Source organism: Pollicipes pollicipes, unplaced genomic scaffold (genome assembly GCF_011947565.3).
Source record: "Pollicipes pollicipes isolate AB1234 unplaced genomic scaffold, Ppol_2.1 Scaffold_4295;HRSCAF=5057_pilon_pilon_pilon, whole genome shotgun sequence".
Taxonomy (NCBI): domain Eukaryota; kingdom Metazoa; phylum Arthropoda; class Thecostraca; order Pollicipedomorpha; family Pollicipedidae; genus Pollicipes; species Pollicipes pollicipes.
Window position 1 is genome coordinate 20,674,029 of NW_023596461.1, and position 18,871 is coordinate 20,692,899.

The window sequence follows — 18,871 nt, forward strand, 5'->3', positions numbered from 1 at the left end:
GTGTTGCCCATCTAAACGTGCCGCGCATGGGCATGCTGTAATGGATGAGGAAAGGCGACTCTGATGAAGGAGATGTGACTCGATCGGCAAGAGCAGGCCACGCGACCGTGTGCAAATCTAACTAGTTTCCTTTCGTCCAGCTGCCCGAACGGAAAACTGGTAAGACGACGGCGCGTTTCCGGTTGTGGGACGTTGCTTGGTTCCCCTGCGATCGCACGTGCAGATCGTCGCCCGTCCCCAGCGCAACAGCCAGATCTCGCAGCGCAGTACCCATCGGGCACAAGTCGGGTCTATTCGGTCGGCCGGCGGCGAGCAGTGGGTACGCGCGGTCGGCCGGGGGTGGCCGCCGCGCTCCGGCCTCGGGGCGCTGTCACCTGTTCTCGAGCAGCACCGCTCTCGTTGCAGGGTGCTGGGTGAAGCGGGCTATGGCCGCCGGCTCATGGGTCTGAAGAACTTCCGACAGCGCTACTTCTGCCTCACACGCGCAGCCTGACGTACGCGGCCCACAAGGGTGAGCAGCTGGCCGGGCCTCGGCCGTCTCTGGGAGGCGGACTGTGGGACGGCGGGCCGGGTCTCTACGGTCTCCGGGCGGCGGACTGTGGGACAGCTGGCCGGGCCTCGGCCTGTCTCCGGGCGGCGGACTGTGGGACAGCTGGCCGGGCCTCGGCTGTCTCGGGCGGCGGACTGTGGGACAGCTGGGGGCCTCGGCCGTCTCCGGGCGGCGGACTGTGGGACGGCGGGCCGGGTCTCTACCGTCTCCGGGCGGCGGACTGTGGGACAGCTGGCCGGGCCTCGGCTGTCTCCGGGCGGCGGACTGTGGGACAGCTGGCCGGGCCTCGGCTGTCCGGGCGGCGGACTGTGGGACAGCTGGCCGGGCCTCGGCTGTCTCGGGCGGCGGACTGTGGGACGGCGGGCCGGGCCTCGGCTGTCTGGGCGGCGGACTGTGGGACAGCTGGCCGGGCCTCGGCTGTCTCTGGGCGGCGGACTGTGGGACGGCGGGCCGGGTCTCTACCGTCTCCGGGCGGCGGACTGTGGGACTGCGGGCGAGGCGCTACGGCGGCCATCAGCCAGGGCTCAGCGAGCGTTGGAGGCGGCTGGAAATTTACACGCCGTTCACGTCATCACAAGGCTGTCAGGACATTGGTCAGCTGTTCTCGTTGTTACGCGTGCTTTTTGGGGCGTCGTTATGCATCATTTTTTTACTGACTTGAAATCTGACCTGCAGCACTTTTAAGGATTCAACCGAAGTTGATTGGACTATGTGACTTTTTTATTCTTAACATTCTCGGTTAGCAATCGCTGGCGGTCATCTATTCCTTTCGTAGCGAAAGGAACCCAGTGGTGTCCCCCTCCCCTATTTCGTTTTTTTTTTCAAACCGTTTTTCCTCACTTCAGCGGTAGCCAGGGCCGGGGCGCGGCGTCCTGGAGCGGGCGTTGGTCCGTCCCTCGCCGTGCGCCGGGTCATGGGACGGTTGTCTGGCCGGCGGCGGACGACGCCCAGTACCTCACAGCCGAGTGTCTGATTAGACCCGTCCCTGCCCCCAGGACAACGGCCCCTGCACGAGATCCCCGTGGAAACATCCGGACGGTGGAGCTGGTGGATGAGGCGCAGTTCAAGAGAAAGAAGAACATGTTCAAGCTGGTGCAGCCGGACAAGGATCTGTACATACAGGTGTGTGCAGTTTGTTTTCATCACACCCAGCTATAGATTATTTGGGTGCCAGAGTCCCGGGTTATTGCAAGCATTAGACACGTGGCATGTCCCACGCTTGCATTACCTAGTTGTTGTTTTTTGTTTTGTTATCGTGCAATGCATACGCAAAGACAGCAGTTGTACTTTTGCTTCTGCTACTGCTTCACACTGAGTTAATGAATCGAAGGCCAGCCCTGATTGTCTCTACAATTCACGGGCTACGCCTGGAGCCAATAACACAGCCCCGTGACAAGGTCTACCCGCCTGTCTAGCTCGCCGCGGTCAGCGGTGGCTGCCCCCCCCCCCCCCCCACACACACACAGACGTACACACAACACCACCTGATGCCGGCCGCTCCGCAGGCCAACAACTGCGTCGACCAGAAGGCCTGGGTGGACATCTTGTCCAAGGTGTGCGCGCACAACCAGGACAAGACGGACCAGTTCCACCCTGGCCAGTTCCGGGACCAATATCTGGACCTGGTGAGGGCGGGCCGGCGGGCCGGACAGAGACGGCCGCCGACGCGGCGGGGTCGCATGGTCGTGGACGTGCTCACTGGCTGGGGGGACCATGGCGGCGTGCCCTGTATTCTGGACGTTGTGATCGTGTTCGACTCGACGCGTCGTGTCCGACGTACGCACGGCACACGCGATGTTCTGGTTATACAGGCATGTTCGACTCCCCCATTCTAGTATGTCCGGGTACCTATGTATGGCAGGGATCTTGGGCTGAAGTGTTGATGCTGAGAGCGGCGGCCCGGCTGCGGCGGCAGACCGCCACGGCCGCGCGTGCGACGGCTGCCGGTCCCGCTGGCCTGGAGCCATCCCCGTGTGTCCTGTGGGCCGCGCCGCCGCCACCCGTGACCTGAACCTGACCTGACCGCGCCGTGTCCAGCTGCCGGACGCCGACCAAGAACGCCATCGGCTGCGCGCCGGTGACGGCCGATAAGCTGCACGCCGAGATCAAGCTGGCCGCCGACAGCGACCGCGAGATGGAGCGGGTGTACGCCCTGTTCGCCGCTAATCTTGACGAGCTCGGCAAGCTCAAGGGTCAGTATTGGCGCCGCTCTCGCCGCGTGATCCGTGCTGGTCCGGAGATTCTGAGTTTGACGCTCGGGGCAGTGCGGGTCGTATCATCTGGAGCGCCTGGCCACAGAGCCCGGGGTGTAGCAGAGCCTCAGCCGGCAGAGTTTGTCGTTTTCTGATAGCGAGACACTTAGCGTGATAGTGTCCCTACGTCACAAAGCCCCGCGCGAGAGACGCTGAGCGAGCTCACAGTCACAGTTGGTTGGATACTGGTGCCATTGAGCGTATCACGTGCGGGCCCAGTCGTGTGGGAAAGGTAATGTTACGCAACACGCGATGTCTTGCCGGCAGACGAGTACGCCTGTAAGGCCGTGTACTTGGGCGACCCCGACTACGAGATCCAGGACACGGAGGTGGGCTACAAGACCATCAACAGCATCGTGTCGGCGGTGATCTCGCTGGAGCAGGAGCACCGCGACCACAGCCGCAGCCTGGCACGGGGCATCCGCTACGGCTCCCGGTCAGTCAGCGCCAGTCGCTCTCTGGCGGGTGCCGAGCGCGCGCGCTCGCTCGGCGCGCGGTACCGGCGTATGAGCGCAGACCTGTGCACACGAGCCTGCGTAAATAGCATGCTGTCGTGATTCCGGGTACGGGCGGCTGAAGTCTGTCATCAAGGTTGAGATGGTTGTCAAGGTTGAGCTTGTCACGAAACATGCGACGAGTGTTAAGACCCAGGAGAATAGGCATGTGAAATGCAATAGGCAGATAAGAAAAGACCAGATGACTTCCCAGAGTAATGGAAGTGTGCTGTTATTAGCATTAGACATTCGACTTTGACCGTTTTACGTACTTTAATAATGAGCAAAGGTACATGAAATTATGAAGCATGTCAAAATAAGGTCTACCTAGCTGCTATTTCGATCTCAGCCCTTATGCATTAAAGTTCCAAAAATAGGTTTGCCGATTCAACCGACCGCATCGCGACCTCGTGCGTCGCCACTGGAGTGTGGTGACGGCCTTCTCTGCGCTGGCAGGATGGCCCCGATCGGTGACGACAACTACCTGCAGCTGCGGGCAGCGGCCCGCCTCCGACTCAGCGCCACACCAGCGTCGCTTCCGGGTCAGCGGCAGCCCCGGCTAGCGGCGGCGGCGCCGGCCGCCGTCGCCGCGCCGTCGCGCCGCGCGCCACCTAGTCAGCCGTCGGCCCAGCCGCAGGCCGGACCACCGCTCAACGACAAACAATACTCTGGCGGCCGGGCGCGCCGCCGCCGGGCCGGCGCAGCGGGCGGCGCGGCCGGGACCAGCTGGCCGCCGCCACCGCCCGGCTGCCCGGACCGCGTTTGTTTTGCATTTATTAGTGCGGTAAGCCTGCGGCCAAGCGACCGCCACAGGGCTGGCTGTTGGAACTGCGGAGATTGCCGGGCGCCGCCAGCGTCCAAGATCGCATTTTCTCTTTAAGCTCGTGAAGTGGATACCTCTTACTTATGTTTACGTAGTTGACAACGTTTAGTTACTTTCTAATACTCATGGACTGGATGAAACTTAGCTTGGAGTGACGAAAGGTTTTGATATGATCTTTGGTGTCTGCCGGCTTTTGTGCGTTGGTTGGTGATCGTTGTTTGTTGACAGTGAGCTCGTCGTGTCCGCCATAATTCGCTAGGGCCCATTCGCATGTGGCTAACTGCAGGAGTCGTGCATGGCGTCGTGGCATTTTGTTCCCAGTCTGATGTGGGCGACTGTAGTTTAGGCGTGGCGGCCCGCGAGCCCGCCGGCGGCGTCGGCGGCGCGCCGGCCGCCCGTGATCTCATGTCGGAGGTGTGGGCGGCGGCAGTGGCGCGCGCCACCGGCGCCCGGCCGCCCGCGCCCGCCCTGCCGTCAACCGGCGCTGTCCGCCGCCGCCAGCCGCCATCGGCCCGACGGTCCAGCTGGAAGTGCCGATCTGCCGCAGTGGCCGGCCCAATGCCCCTCCCCCCCCCCCTCAGCGCTGCCATATGTTTTGTGACGTTGTAACTGACCGGCACCGTTTGGAGTGCGCTCCCGAGGCGCGCCTCGCACCCGCTGAAAGCCTAGCCAAATTAGATTATTTATTGATTGTTACGGAGCGCGTGTGGACCGCTGTTACGTGGTTGAACCGAGGTCAGTGTCAGGAGCTCCGTAGCTTGAGAGCGCCCCCCCCCCCCCTCCATTGTAGCCCCACGTGTAGCCGGGATCGCGACCCCCGGTCCTCATAGTCCCCCTCCCCCATATCGTGTTCAGTAACACCGGTAACCCGCCGCTTATCGCATGTAATGCTAACGAGGCGCCCCACCGCACGCCGCGTCGTGCGGAAGGATAACAAGTCAGCCGCCAGCTAACGCTTGGCGCGGTCGCCGCCCAGCCGGCGCCGGACCCGCCCCAGGCAAACCCTGGTCCCGCCCGAGGCAGGCCCTGGACCCGCCCGAGGTAGACCCCGGACCCGCCCGAGGTAGGCTCTGGACACGCCGGAGGCAGGCCCAGGATCCGCCCGAAGTAGGCCTTGGATCTGCCCGAGGCAGGCCTTGGTCCCGCCCGAGGCAGGCCCTGGACCCGCCCGAGGTAGACCCTGGACCCGCCCGAGGCAGACCTTGGTCCCGCCCGAGGCAGGTCCTGGTCCCTTCCGGGGTAGGCTTTGGTCCCGCCCGAGGTAGGCCCTGGACCCGCCCGAGGTAGGGTAGGCCCTGGACCCGCCCGAGGTAGGCTTCGGTCTCGCCCGAGGGAGGCCCTGGACCCGCCAGAGGCAGGCCCTGGACCCGCCCGAGGTAGGCTTTGGTCCCGCCCGAGGGAGACCCTGGACCCGCCCGAGGCAGACCTTGGTCCCGCCCGAGGCAGACCTTGGCCCCGCCCGAGGCAGGTCCTGGTCCCTTCCGGGGTAGGCTTTGGTCTCGCCCGAGGTAGGCCCTGGACCCGCCAGAGGCAGGCCCTGGACCCGCCCGAGGTAGGCCCTGGACCCGCCCGAGGCAGACCTTGGCCCCGCCCGAGGCAGGTCCTGGTCCCTTCCGGGGTAGGCTTTGGTCCCGCCCGAGGTAGGCCCTGGACCCGCCCGAGGTAGGGTAGGCCCTGGACCCGCCCGAGGTCGGCTTTGGTCCCGCCCGAGGGTGGCCTTGGACCCGCCCGAGGCGGACCCTGGACCCGCCCGAGGTAGGCTTTGGTCCCGCCCGAGGGAGGCCTTGGACCCGCCCGAGGCAGGCGCTGGACCCGCCTGAGGCAGGCGCCGGACGCGTCGGCCCGTGCCACCGTATTTTAATACATTTGTAACAAAGCGCACCGGCCGTGTTTTTAAGCCTCGGGGAGACGGAGGAGTGCAGGCAGGACTGGGCGCTGCTGCAGCGCGGTCGTGGGTCGAGCTGGCGCGTGAGGGTCGCTCCGGGCCCACTGCGCTCAGTGAGTGCGAAATGGCCGGGCGGTGTGGGCTGGTGCCGCATGACAGACTGCGAGCAGGAATTTGTGCGTTGGCGCGCAGTCCGCGCCGGCCCCGGTGGGTTGTTCGCCTGGTTTTGCGTGGTGTGCGTGAGCCTTCCGTAATCTGACACATCTGAGGGATGTTGAAGCCAAGGACCGCACACCGGGCGGCGGGGAAGCCTCGCTCCCATTCTCTAGGAATGTACGCCTGTGGTGTTGCTTAAAAGGAAACGGTTTGAATGCGCACTTGTCTCCCCTTCCATTTCCGACCCGTGCTGGAATGCAGTGTCGGGCGCGCTTCTTCAGAGGTTTGAGGCACAATCTGTTGCGTTACGTATGATCTGGTCCAGAATGCTGTAAATCTCAGAAACACCTCTGAAACCGTCGTAGAAGAAACCCGATTGATATGTCGTTAATCTAAGGTAATCAAGGTTTGATCCATCTTCCTATTAATATCCGAGTGGAACATAATGGATAGGAAAATCATGGCGCTCTTCCAGGACAGATCGACTATGCTGAGCTCTCCGTGGTGCATCGAAAGCGGTGACCTCTACAGAGGTCACCAAACACCAGGAAGCAACAATGTGGTTTTGCAGTGACAGTGTGTGTGTGGGGGGGGGGGGAGGCTGAAGCGTAAAATGACTCAACCTAGCCCCATAATAAACAGACGAGCTCCTCCCGGATCTCGCCCATTTTCTTCCCAAGGATGAGATGTTGGAACCCAAGTCGGGAATAGCTTCAGCCCCCTCCCCCAGCTGAACGACAAGCTCCACACCCCCGACCAGGTGGATCTTCGACACTCCACTGTACACTCCACTTCATTCTACCATATGACGCTCGGCCGGTAAAGCGCACCGAAATTTGGAAACCACTCCACTTCCGCTGACACATTCACTTCCATCTTACATCTTAGTTTGGGGTGCAATTAGTCTAGCGGGCGACCCTAGACTGAAGTCAGGTCACGTGGCGGCCTCGTGCCGGTCTGCTTGAGCTGCACATGTCCAGGCAGCATATGACACATGTCCAGACAAGTCTTGTAGTATCATTGGTGTCATGGAATGACACAGTTTTGGATTTAATAGCACGACATGAGATAATCTGTATATGGCCCAGCACATTATTTCCCATTGCCTTCCACACGGTCTGGAATGTGCCCTACCGCCTTCAGCACGGTCTGGATGACCCCGGCCTCATTTCCTTCAAATCGCTACAGATGACCACACGAGATTACGTCGACCACTCCGCCTTTTTGCGGGCCATGGAAAGCTCCGGCCTTCGGAGGTCAACAAACCCTACACCACTATTCATCGCTGCCTGCGCCCATTTGTCCATTTCACGTCCGGCAAACAAGGTCATGGTCATGCACCACCTCTGCTGCTAACTGGGTCATATGGGTCAAGGTCATGCCAGAATCCACCTTAAGTTATTTTTGTTGGATCCATCCAGGCTTGCATCACAATGTTAAAGTGCAAGAGGCCAGGCGGCTGAACCAGACCCAAGGCCAGATTAGGTCACTCAATGACCTTGCATGAACACACATCATGGACACATCCAGATAGCATACTTCCAGTGAATGTCCTGGATGAGTCAAATAGTGTCATTGCTGTCATTGAGTAATGCATAATGCATAAATCTGGACAAAAGGAAGTGGTCTGCTTTGAAAGTTTTGAAATGTTTACAATATAGGTGCTCAACAGCACTGCTGAGCATTTGACCACCTGGTTGAATGATTACAGCAGGGGTGGTGCTGTCAGCTGTCAGCCCAATGCTGTTGACAACAGCAAGGGTGGTAGAGAGGTGGTAGAGAGGGGATGCAGTTAGCAGCAGGGTCGGTGCAGTCAACAGCAGAGGCGGTGCAGTCAGCGGCAGAGCCAATGTTGTCGGCAGCAGAGGTGATAGAGGTGGTGCAGTCAGCAACAGGGTCAATTCAGTCAGCAACAGAGGTGGCATGGTCAGTAATGTTGTAGAGGGGTGGTGCAGTGAGCAGCAGGGTCCATGCAGTGAGCAGCAGAGGTGGTGTGGTCAGCAGTGGGGTTGGTACAGTTAGCCAGCAGAGGTGGTGCAATCAGCAGTGGGGTTGGTGCTGTCAGCAGCAGAGGTGGTGCAGTTAGCAGTGGTGCTGGTGCAATCAACAGTAGAGGTGGTGCTGTTACCTGTGATACATTGGTGACCTCTGGCCATGTCATCACTGTCTGGGGTGATCCTGGGGATTGTGAGTGATCTGGTTCTGCTCAGCTGGCCATGTAAGACATGCAAGAACATATATAATAACATTTGCATTCCATACATTGTGCTGATAGTTTCTCTTACTCCAAAAGGAATGGAGGAATGGAGGAATCATCCCAGATAAGACCAATGGCATAGGGAGCCCTGTCAGAGATGGTATTAATCATTATTAGCAAAAGCACATATGCATCATGCAGTGTTTCACATGTGAATTAATCCTTACATGAGACATTGTCTATAACTGTGTGCAAAATGATGGAATTGCTATATATCTTCTAATTTGTTGGTGGCACCTGTTGATGCGAAGAGCTGAAAACAAGATGGCACATATTCATTTCTTGTATTGACTAAAGAATGAAGCAAAGCAAAGCATACACCACCAAATTGGCATCCCAATGGAAACTACACATACATCTACTAAAATATTTACCACCACTTCAGCCCTTCAGGAGCCTTATTCTAAACATTTTAGCAACAAAGTCACAAATGCATTTACTCAGATAACTTTGGCAAGTCAACCACAGCATAACCTATGACTTCACCATCATGGAATACTGCTGAGCCAGCCTGTCAAACTCATTCTCCTTTGTCTGGTAGTCTCTCATGAATGGGTGGCTAGCATGAGAGTCCTTCAGCTGGCTGAGATATCTGGCAATCACTTCTGGAGGCTTTCCAGTGTGCTGCGAGAGGACAATCAGGTTGATCAGGGTTTCTGGGTTGTCGTTATCCTTATCCAGAGCATTTTGTAATACAGGCTCTGCCTCCTCATACTTGCACATCCCAAGAAAGCATGCAGCTTGACCATTGAGCAGCAATGGTGTGGGAACAGACTTGTCAATAAGCTCCTGGAAGATGTAGAATGCATCCTGGAGCTTCTCCCCTCCAACAGCAATGTTGAACCATGCATGGGCAAGCTGGGTGACTGTTGAATCATCATCCTTCTCCTGCATTGCTTTCAGTTCCTTCTGAGCAAGATCAACTCTGTCCATTGCAAGGTACATCTGGAGTGTCAGTGCTGAGCACTCAAGGTCTGTTGCTTGGTGCAGGACCCTCAGGGCTGCTTCATGGTTCTGTTCATTTGCATAAATTGTTGCCCCTGCCAAAAACAGAGCCACATTGTTGGGATCAATGTCACCTGCAAACTTCTTGTCCAGTTCTGTCACAACCTGATCTCGCTTGGATCGTGAACCAGACAGGTACTCAGCCAATAGTTTCAAAGCCTGCAATTCTGGTGCTGATGCCCCATGAATTTCATCTTTCACAATGCTGAACTTTTTCAGAGCAATGTACGCCCTGTACAAGAACACATCTCTTGCCAGCCGCTGCTCTTGTCCATTTACCTTCAGCTTTTGAGCTTCTGTTATGCACTGTTGATAGTTGCCCAAATAAAAGGAATTTTTCACTTCAAACAGCTCATCTACGTCATTTCCCTGGCTCCCCATCATCCGTTCCGGAATATGCCGTTTAATGTGGCCGACACTGCTCTGCCACACGTTCAGTCAGCACGCAGCTCCGCTTGCCAAACCGCCCTGATTTCGGGGATCTGTGTTTAAAAACCTCTGAAACAAATCCGAAATCACCATAGACTATAAACAGTAACCACCGCGCGGACCTAGTCGCTGCTATCTTGCAAAGTGGCGTATTTTAACGCACCCTGCCCGAAACCACGGCTCGATTGTGTAACGACAGCAGCTGCGGCATACCTGACGCGATATGTTGACGTGTAAGGAAACAGCAGTACCAAATCAAAATCGACCGGCAAAGCCGCGCTGCTACGCATTTCGGCTACGCATATTGCATACGAAGCGTGTAACAAACTGTATAGTAGTTTTGAACAGCCGACATAACTGCCAATTGTAGACTTGATTCATTAAAGTTCAGGCTTTTGTACCGCGCTAAGGCATACGCAAACGGGCGCGGACCATGCGACCAGGCTGGAGGAAGTAACGTGAATCCTTTTTTATGTTGTTAACTTCCACCTAGCATAGTAAATGGTGTCTTTATTTTAACATGGTTGTAACTCTCTTATTATGCCCGCAGAACCTGATCCGCTCCGCTTTTCAAGCGGCGGTTGGGCGTTTATCTTCAACCATAGAACACATTCATTCAATAGCCGTGCACGTACGTTCAATAAGATATATTGTGCTGATATACTAATGGAGATATTGCACTGAATATAATAAAGTACATAAGTATTTCTCATTATCATTATCATGGTGTTTTCCTTTGTTTTTACAACATTTTTGCAACTTCATGATATACTGTCTATTAGTACCAATAGTTTCATTCAAATCCGAGAGTTTGGAGCAGTCAGCGTCATTGCCCTTCTCTATCACTGGGAAACCAAAGTGGAGCTGGGGGAAGATGGCTGATGAGGGCGATATCATTGGTGTCGGGAGTACTGTGTACTGCAAGAATTGTTTCGACGAAGAAATAACGGGAGAAGTTATTGCGTTTGAGAGGCAGACGAAGTTTCTGGTTTTGAGTATCCTTTTCGCCTTATGTCGGAGTGAGGTTGTGTGCGTCGGATTAGTCTCGCACGCCGGTCGCACGTGAAATGTGTTTAGAATGCATTTTTAATATTTTAATTGAATTTGAAAGGAAAATAATGACATGAGATTTTGACGTATTGATCTTCAGTCCAAGAGATGGCATGCACCTCTTGCTTTACATGCTCAGAACCTCGTGATGGGCGTGACTAAGGTGTGGGTGTGCAGCTGAGTCCAGGAGTGAAGGTGATGTAATATGTGATGTTCTTGCCGGTTTTCTGGCTTTCCACTTTTTGTGATTCCGCTTTTTTCTTCATTGTAGCCTACTTTGTATTGTATTGTGGTGTTGCTCCAGTAGCCATGGCATGTAGAGGAGATGTGGCAATGTGCTGTAGACTAATGCAAGGGAGTAAATGTGCAGAAATTTTAACAACATTGGTAACACCTATAAGCATTTGTTTTCTCTATGAGGATTGCACAGGTTGAGCCAGCAGGCTTTGCAAATGATTAATAAGGTTGCAACAAAAAGTTACAGGTTGTTACCAATCTTAGTGAGTGAAGTATCATATGAACTATCAAATAACTAATTTAGTATGTGCCCTGTAATGATTAGTTTGTATTACTATTGGTGCTATAATAATAGTGAATCTTAAATATAGTTAACTGTTTTCTTAGTAAGCAATGATTTTAAATTATATAAGTACCATGCATGACAGCTACTTCATATGGAGGGGTCTGACATTAGGCATGTTTGTACCCTTTAACATGAGAATTGCATTTATATTATGTTTATTTGTATCATTTCCAACCCCAAGAAGTAAGATAACAATGAATGATATCTGTCATTTGGCTCTTAAGCAGAAGGTTGCAGAAGGAGAACCTTTTGCACTGGGCATAAGTGTCAGTAATGGCTGGCATGTTCATGAAGCAAGAATTTGACAGAACATTATTTTTACCACTTGCAAGGAATCCTTTCATGTATTCTACCTTGTTCTGGACTTCAATATTGCAAATGCAGTGAAAAATCAGCATTCTATGTTTAAATCAGTAGTGAGATATGTGATCCTGGGAATTATGCTATTAAATACAGCATGGCAACTCAAATAGTATAAGTTGCCTGTTTCTCCCTTCTTGTATCACTTGAACACACCTGGTTTTGTTCAGTATTAATAGTAGATACAAGAGGAACCAACTTAATGAGACAGAATACAAGGTTGATGTAGGTATCTATAGATAAATTAAGTTATTCTTTTATATTTTCATATTTGGCACTGTTTTTGTGGCCTGATGCATCCTGCTTGGCAACATTTGGACCATGCTGGTATGATGTGTGTGATTTGTTATCAGAGTCTATTTTGTTGTACTTTTTTATCTACCTCTGCAATGCTTGTATAGATGACCAGCAATATGGTAAGCTATTATTAAGCAAAGGTTGAATGACATTTGATTCCAGCATGCAAGCTAAACTTGGTGTGTTATTGTTAGGACAATAGAAGCTAGATAAAAGGGTCCATGGCACAAATTTCAAAGCAACACTGGATTATTTTACTTATGCAATTATGCTGCACAATTTTAGCTCTCAGTAGATATTTGGCATGGTTAAGTGTAGGTAACATTAAGTGAATGTTGTGGTGTTGCATGCATTCCAAGTTTTAATGTATTCTTTATGTGGAGTCTGCTAGAAATGGTGAAAGGCAATGATCCTCATATGCATGGGATTGTCAATCAGACAGATGTTTTGAGGATCAAATAAAAAAGCCCTGTCTGTTTTAAGACTTCAAACCCACTGGTTTCTTAGCATGCCTGGTACACACCCATGCAGACTATTTCAAGGTCACCCAGATAGGCATACCATACCATAAAAATTTGCCACTGCCCATCTGACCATAGAAATGCTATTTGGTCAGAGGTCAGGTCAGACTATTTGGTCAGGACAGCAGAAAATTAACAGCAAAGCATGCAGACAAACCTTGGCCCAGTTCCCTTCAGGTTTGGCTCTGCTAGATAAAAAATAAAAAGAATTGATTGGTGCAGCATAATGAGAAACATTGATTTTCATTGCAGATTTATCCAAATTTGCATAATGGACTGTGGTCTTTGGCTCTTTACAGCATGCTTTTGGCTGTGAGGACCATTGACCTGCAAGGAAAAGTATTTTGTTGAGGGTTGTGCTGCCAGAAGGCTTTGTTGTGGAATGCATTGCTGCATCACCCTCCTTACATACCCCTTTGCCCAACCTATAATCTGAAGTATTGAAGATGGTAAATGACCATTTAGCATGTGTGGTGATATGAGAACCCATTTCAATCATATGTTGACTCAGCAAAAGTAAGGAACCTTAAAAAGCAGCATGTCCCAAAATGCCTGTCACAAGTTACATACCACAGGGTATTGTTGGGTGCCTCAATTTTAGCTTGCTTGTTTCATCAGCTGAGGAAGCCACCAAGCTTTTTCACCCAAGCCAACAAGGCTTTCCAGTGTGGTATGTAAAACCAGAAGGGGAGAAATAAGCCTAGGTTATAAAAAACCACACGTAATAAACAGAAACACCGGTCTTGTTCTGGAATCAATGTAGTACTCCACTAATTGTGTGACCCTGCTCCAGGGAAGAGTTTTGAAGGTCTGATGTAGAAAGAAATTTGTGTGTGCCTACTCAATGTTAAGGCTCACCTTTCAATATGAGAAATGAATAAGGCATGCAAATGGCATGAGGGTTGCAAATGTGTGCCTTGCTGATCATGAGCCAAACATAAAGCCAGACAAAACCTGTAAGTGGTTTGATTAATCAGCATTGGAAAACTTGGTGTTTCCTGGTATAATGTATGCCAGAAGATTCTGTACTCAGGATTGTGACTAGGTAAAATGAAATGTGTTATACTCCATCATGATGCAACAAGAACAGCTTTTGGAAAAAACTCACTTTATCTCTGTGTCAGGACAGAATAAAACCAGGATGTACAACAGCTTGAGACGTGCTGCTTCCATCAGGAGCCATGTATTGATATATGCAAGAGCACAAATATTGCACCCACCAGACTAACATGCCTAATAGCAAGCAGCCTGTGTTGCCACTTAGGTATATGATAAACCATGTATGAAAATGTAAAAAATAAAGCATGTCAATGCTGAATGGAATAGCCTATAAACAATGCCAGGAAATAAGAAATGAGTACTAGAATCGCACTGGTCTGTAGATTACCTTTACGCTATGCAGACCAACTCAAACTTGAACATGACTTAACCTACCATTGACGACGAACCGCATTAGTTGCCAAGGATGCAATGAACACTCTTAAAAACCGCACGCCCAATCACCTACCGCAAAAGGCCGCCTACCCACGCGTCGCCACTGTGTCATGGCAATGCAAATAAGAGAATCACTCGCAATTCAGCGTCAGAAACGCCTGAACCATTCAGTGGCTTGCGCCCACCTTCCAGCTCAGGTTGTAGGTTGAACATAGGAAAACTCCAACTGGCTTTAATGATTCACCTCCTCGTGACTGATTTGTCAAGAGCATAAATATTCTGCACACGCCCATGCCATGAACAGACTTGTAAACATTTGGAGGGAAGCTGTATAGAGATGGGCATCACAATTATGAAGGACTTATTTGTACTCGCCCAGAACCGCCATGTGGCTGGATTTTTGGCCACTTCCTGGTATTCGGAGTACAAAAATGTTAAGGCAGCTGTGGATTTAAACCAAGTTGAATGTCACATTAAAGCTGGTAATTCAGGCCTTACAAAATACTCTTTTAATAAAAAAATAAAAGTTAAAATACCCAAAATGACCTTTAAATGTTGCTATAAATAGCCCAAAAACTGTTCGGAGACAACCATCTCACTCCGGCAAGAGCGCCAGGACACTAGAGTGACATGAATCCATGACTGGCCCGGCAAAGTAAGGAGAAGGGCTTATTAGGACAAAAACATCAATTAATGGCATCATAAGTTATCATCTTGTGCAATATCAGTTAAAGCGCATCAAAATCCATTAATGCATTGCATTATCCGTCGGAGCCAGCGGAGTGACTGACTCCGATCTCTTTTGGCCGGCCTACACGGGTCTGTCAGGCATTGTGCTTGCGCTGGCTCAGTAAATGGCTGGAGAGTGCTGTCTGTCTCTATTGTTTGGGTGGGACGTGCAGGGCCTCGGGTGTTAGCTGGGTGTGGGAAGGTGGAGAGCATGAATGTTTAGCTGTGTTTAAAACCAGCTAGCTGGTGGAGCGTGACCGTGGTGGGGCGAGAGTAGCGTGATCGTGGTGGAGCATGAGAGGGTGGCCGTATGTGGCGTGCTCATTCGCATTTATTGCGTACTGTTTTTGTCTGGCTGTGCATATCGTACCCAACCTCCATTTTGGAGAGTGTATAAACTTGCGGCGTAATTACCCTCCATTTTGAAGGATGTATACACAGAGCCTTTCATAAATTGCAAACCAATGAATATGCACATGTGTTTCATAGTACAGAGCATGAGACTGTTGTTTCAGTGTGGCATGATTAATACTGATGTTTCCTTTCATTTAAAATGCTTCTACATGAATTGCTGTATATGAAAAGTGGCGTGTTTGTGGAGCGCCACCCATTGTACTATTATCTCTGAAAGATAACCTAAATATAGCTGTAATGACCCACAGCACTTTGGTAGTTTTGTACTCCACTATAGAAAATTTGTACTCCGCTACCAGGAAAATTTGTAGAATTGCCAACACTGATTAATTGAACACATGATCACTGTGGAAGTGAAGCAAGTCTAACTTTGGTGGCTGTCGGTGAAAGCCAAAACCTGCACAAAATGTTGTATCAAACAGGAGAGGGAACAAAGCTGTGTCACTTCATTGGTATGTCAGTGAAAATCATATAGGCTAAGGCTGGTCTGTAATCTCCAGAAAACAATGTGGGCATTTTTTGCACAAGGTTGTTTATGGACATTGCGGCAGAGATGTGAATGAAGTATTTCCTTAACCAAGAACAACCAGAACGGCCGCCAACGAACGGCCGACCTACCCAGTGTGATGTGCTGTTCCTGAATCTGAACACTGTCAAGGATTTAAAGATCACCAAGGAGGTTAACAGTCCCACGGAGCTTACGCTTCAGAACCTGGACATGAACTTGGTGAGTGTCCCAATCTTCAGGACTGTGATGCTCGGCCTGGCTGTAATAATCGTGTTATTAAAAATGACAAAATAAACTCACTTAGTGTGTTGGGCATCTGTAAGACATAGACTATAACATAGCTTGGGTTTGGTGCATTTTGAGTCATTGCCCAATTTGGCACTGGTATATGCAACTGAACACACTGGTCACTGATTTGAATCCAGATTCCTAAAGCTGACCCAGCGCGGGTGGCCTGGCTGGAGTAGACTGCCGCCAGCAGGCCCAGCTGTCATGCAATGACTGCTCTCCACACAGCAGCTCATGGTGGCCATGTTTTCAGTTGTCCGCCCGGAAGGAGGCGGAACTGGAGAAGAAGCGGCGTCTGGTGGCGGCCATCAAGGCCAACGTGTCAGACGAGGGTCGCGACCTCTTTGCACACATCGCCAAGACGTACGTACCCGTACCGCCCTGCTTATGGTGTTGATGTACCTGTTTTTCTTTGCTGTCATAGGCAGCCATTTGCGTGTTGCATGCCTGCCTGCGGTGTGTGATGAACGTGTGACCAAGCGAACGAATGGCATCAAATTAATTTATCCTGTGTTATGTGACAGTATCATGTTGATCAGGGGTAACAATTTTGGGTTTTATCAGTTTTTGTGCTGTTAAAATCTGGCGTGTTCTGTCAGAAGACCAGATAGCCATAATACTCCAAAATTTAGCGCCCTATTGACATGTCTTGACCGCAGTGGTATTTCAGTCAATGTGTGATACATTCACAGAAATTGGCTTTTGGATCCATGCCCTTTGAACAGGTGTCACAGCATAAGTGCTACGGCAAAGACTCGTACGGGCAAGAGTGCTACGACATCAGCTATACGCGATAGTATCTTTATGGCAAAACCTTACACACAGACTTAGCTTATAAGTGACTATACTATACTTCTGTTGCAAAGACTTATACAGATGTCGAGTGCTCACAACAAAATGTATGCTTTTAAAACTTATGCTTGTCATTGCCTATACAGCCAAGACTTTGATGTATTTCATTGGACATTACATTATACTGCAATGCGGTTAGTTCTACTTGTTATTTTGCTGGTAATATATGGCAGTCTATGCCACTAGTGGCTTCTGTCAGTTGTTTAAAATGGTAAAAGCTGGCTGGCGGCAACTTTTGCAGCCAGTTGCTGCCAGTCCCAATATTAAATGTTAACCGAGATGACGGTACGGCACACTGACAATTGGACGCCAGCATCAATTGTTCCCGTGCCGCTGCGTTGGCGCACCGAGACGAACAGCGCACGCGTTGTGGTATGGCGGGACGCGCGGTCTGTCTGGACACCAGGGCTGGTCCCTTCCCGTGCCCTCGTCGCCTCGCCCCCCTCCCCCCCCCCCCGTCCCGGCGGCCGGCCGCGCTCACCTGATCCCGACGTCGCGCCGGCAGTCTGGAAGAGATCCAGTGGAGCGGCACCGACATCGTGGTGATGAACCAGGTCACCATCAAGGCGCCCTACCAGACGGCCAACATGGCCGGCCAGACCGATAGCCAAGCCTACCAATACGTCTCCAAAATTGTGAGGACCCATGCAGACCTGTGCGTGTGAAATGCCACGGAGTGCAAGTAAACTAGGCCTGACGCCCCCATTGCGTCGTGTTGCTCATGGAAGCGGCTCAGGCTTTCCCTTCCACGCTACGTATGGTACTAGCGCATGTGGTGCAGGAACGATGTTTGTCGCTCAGGTGTTTGTATGACTGTCGACTCGTGTAATTGCGATGGAATCCAACGCAAGCTTCCGCCGGTGGCAGTGGGCCAGTAGAGGTAAAAGGGTCTTCGAGTCGGGTGAAGCCGGAATATTGTATCATTCTTCGAGCTGCAGTATTTTCAGGCTGTCTTCGTACCCTGGTTTTGATAAGTAAAGGGGAACTGCAGACTGTCCAACCCCCTCATGTTACTTGCACTAGCGCAATATCCTGGGGTGTCGCGGACGTATTGCGGCTGTGGTCGTGTAACGTTACTGAGATCACGTAGCATTGGCCCAACTTTGTTCCCTTCCTCTGTGTCGTGCGCGCGTCCTCTCGTCACACCCTTGGCGGGAGCGTCGATCGAAAGGTTTCGACGGCTTGCCTCCTGCTCCAAGCAGCAGGTTGGACGCCGAAATTATCAACTGAACCCCCAGCGTCTAATCTAAGCGCCGTTCAGCATTGCACTTCAGTGGGCTTGGCGCGCGGTCTGCTGCACCGTACCCACTTGACTGATAGCCGCCAAGCTGCTAACCTGGCGCGTTCTCGCCGGCAGGTCGAGAAGTTCAACAACGAGCGGAGTTCGTCAGCAGCATCGCCAAGCCAATAGAGTACCATAACCCAACCCTGGTATCAGTGCATTATTTATGTTCGGCTGCCTAGTGTGAATGTTTCCAGCCTCCGCAATGCGCGATGTAAAACAGGCCCGCTCCATTAAATCCTGAAGCGATGAGGTTGTCGAGAAATTAGGCCAAAGCGGGTACGAGACAGCTTTTAATTTAAAATTTCGTTGACTGTTTGCGTGGTGTGAATGCTGCGCGCGGCGTCGTGGCGCGCAAGAGTCGGCGGTCGGCCGAGGTGTCGTTTGTATTATTTTATAAGGGTGTTCGTGGGTGGCGCTGTGCGGTGGTGTTGCCGCGGGGCACCAGCCGGACCGCGCGCCCCTCCCCTCCCCCTGCCGTGGCGGCATTTAGTATACAGAGCAGCCGCCCCCGCCCGATCCTCCGGCGGGGACGCGTGCTCAGGAGGCCTAGGTCCGCCCGGCAGGTCACAGTTTTGTACTCGGCACACTCAGCTCAAGCAAATTGAACGTGTCTGAGAGCGAAGTCGTGCGTGAGCTGGCGCGGAGAGAATACACTCCCGGAGGTGACGTGGCTGTTGTCGAGCGCAGTCGACAGCAGCG

At 52.1% G+C, this 18,871-nt stretch overlaps 4 protein-coding genes across 4 annotated transcripts in view; 2 read left to right on the top strand and 2 right to left on the bottom strand.

Moving 5' to 3' along the window:
* Positions 1-274, bottom strand: part of LOC119097277 (protein monoglycylase TTLL8) — a 4,577-nt gene extending 4,303 nt beyond the window's left edge. The window contains exon 1 of the mRNA XM_037220326.1: positions 218-274. Within this exon, the coding sequence (XP_037076221.1) occupies positions 218-274 (57 nt within the window). The remainder of the gene's footprint in view (positions 1-217) is intronic.
* Positions 275-1,627: 1,353 nt separating this feature from the next.
* LOC119097278 (ras GTPase-activating protein 3-like) lies at positions 1,628-5,072 on the top strand. The gene is made up of 7 exons (XM_037220327.1): positions 1,628-1,672; positions 2,056-2,175; positions 2,588-2,742; positions 3,070-3,238; positions 3,753-3,838; positions 4,621-4,649; positions 5,049-5,072. Exons 3-7 carry the CDS (start codon positions 2,685-2,687, stop codon positions 5,070-5,072), a joined length of 366 nt encoding a protein of 121 aa, XP_037076222.1. The 5' UTR covers positions 1,628-1,672; positions 2,056-2,175; positions 2,588-2,684.
* Positions 5,073-8,686: 3,614 nt separating this feature from the next.
* LOC119096963 (coatomer subunit epsilon) lies at positions 8,687-10,037 on the bottom strand. Its single transcript, XM_037219965.1, has one exon. It carries the CDS (start codon positions 9,804-9,806, stop codon positions 8,892-8,894), a length of 915 nt encoding a protein of 304 aa, XP_037075860.1. The 5' UTR covers positions 9,807-10,037; the 3' UTR covers positions 8,687-8,891.
* Positions 10,038-10,693: 656 nt separating this feature from the next.
* LOC119097038 (protein LSM12 homolog) lies at positions 10,694-18,839 on the top strand. Its single transcript, XM_037220058.1, has 5 exons — positions 10,694-10,846; positions 15,830-15,966; positions 16,289-16,398; positions 17,393-17,522; positions 18,245-18,839. Exons 1-5 carry the CDS (start codon positions 10,726-10,728, stop codon positions 18,296-18,298), a joined length of 552 nt encoding a protein of 183 aa, XP_037075953.1. The 5' UTR covers positions 10,694-10,725; the 3' UTR covers positions 18,299-18,839.
* The last annotated feature ends 32 nt before the right edge of the window (positions 18,840-18,871 follow it).

Coding starts and splice junctions, on each gene's coding strand:
- LOC119097278 (XM_037220327.1), top strand. CDS start 2,685: ATGGAGCGGGTGTACGCCCTGTTCGCCGCTAATCTTGACGAGCTCGGC. Junction 2,743..3,069: donor CGAGCTCGGCAAGCTCAAGG/GTCAGTATTGGC, acceptor TCTTGCCGGCAG/ACGAGTACGCCTGTAAGGCC. Junction 3,839..4,620: donor CACACCAGCGTCGCTTCCGG/GTCAGCGGCAGC, acceptor CGCCGCCGCCAG/CCGCCATCGGCCCGACGGTC.
- LOC119097038 (XM_037220058.1), top strand. CDS start 10,726: ATGGCTGATGAGGGCGATATCATTGGTGTCGGGAGTACTGTGTACTGC. Junction 15,967..16,288: donor AGAACCTGGACATGAACTTG/GTGAGTGTCCCA, acceptor CCATGTTTTCAG/TTGTCCGCCCGGAAGGAGGC. Junction 16,399..17,392: donor TTTGCACACATCGCCAAGAC/GTACGTACCCGT, acceptor TCGCGCCGGCAG/TCTGGAAGAGATCCAGTGGA.
- LOC119096963 (XM_037219965.1), bottom strand. CDS start 9,806: ATGATGGGGAGCCAGGGAAATGACGTAGATGAGCTGTTTGAAGTGAAA.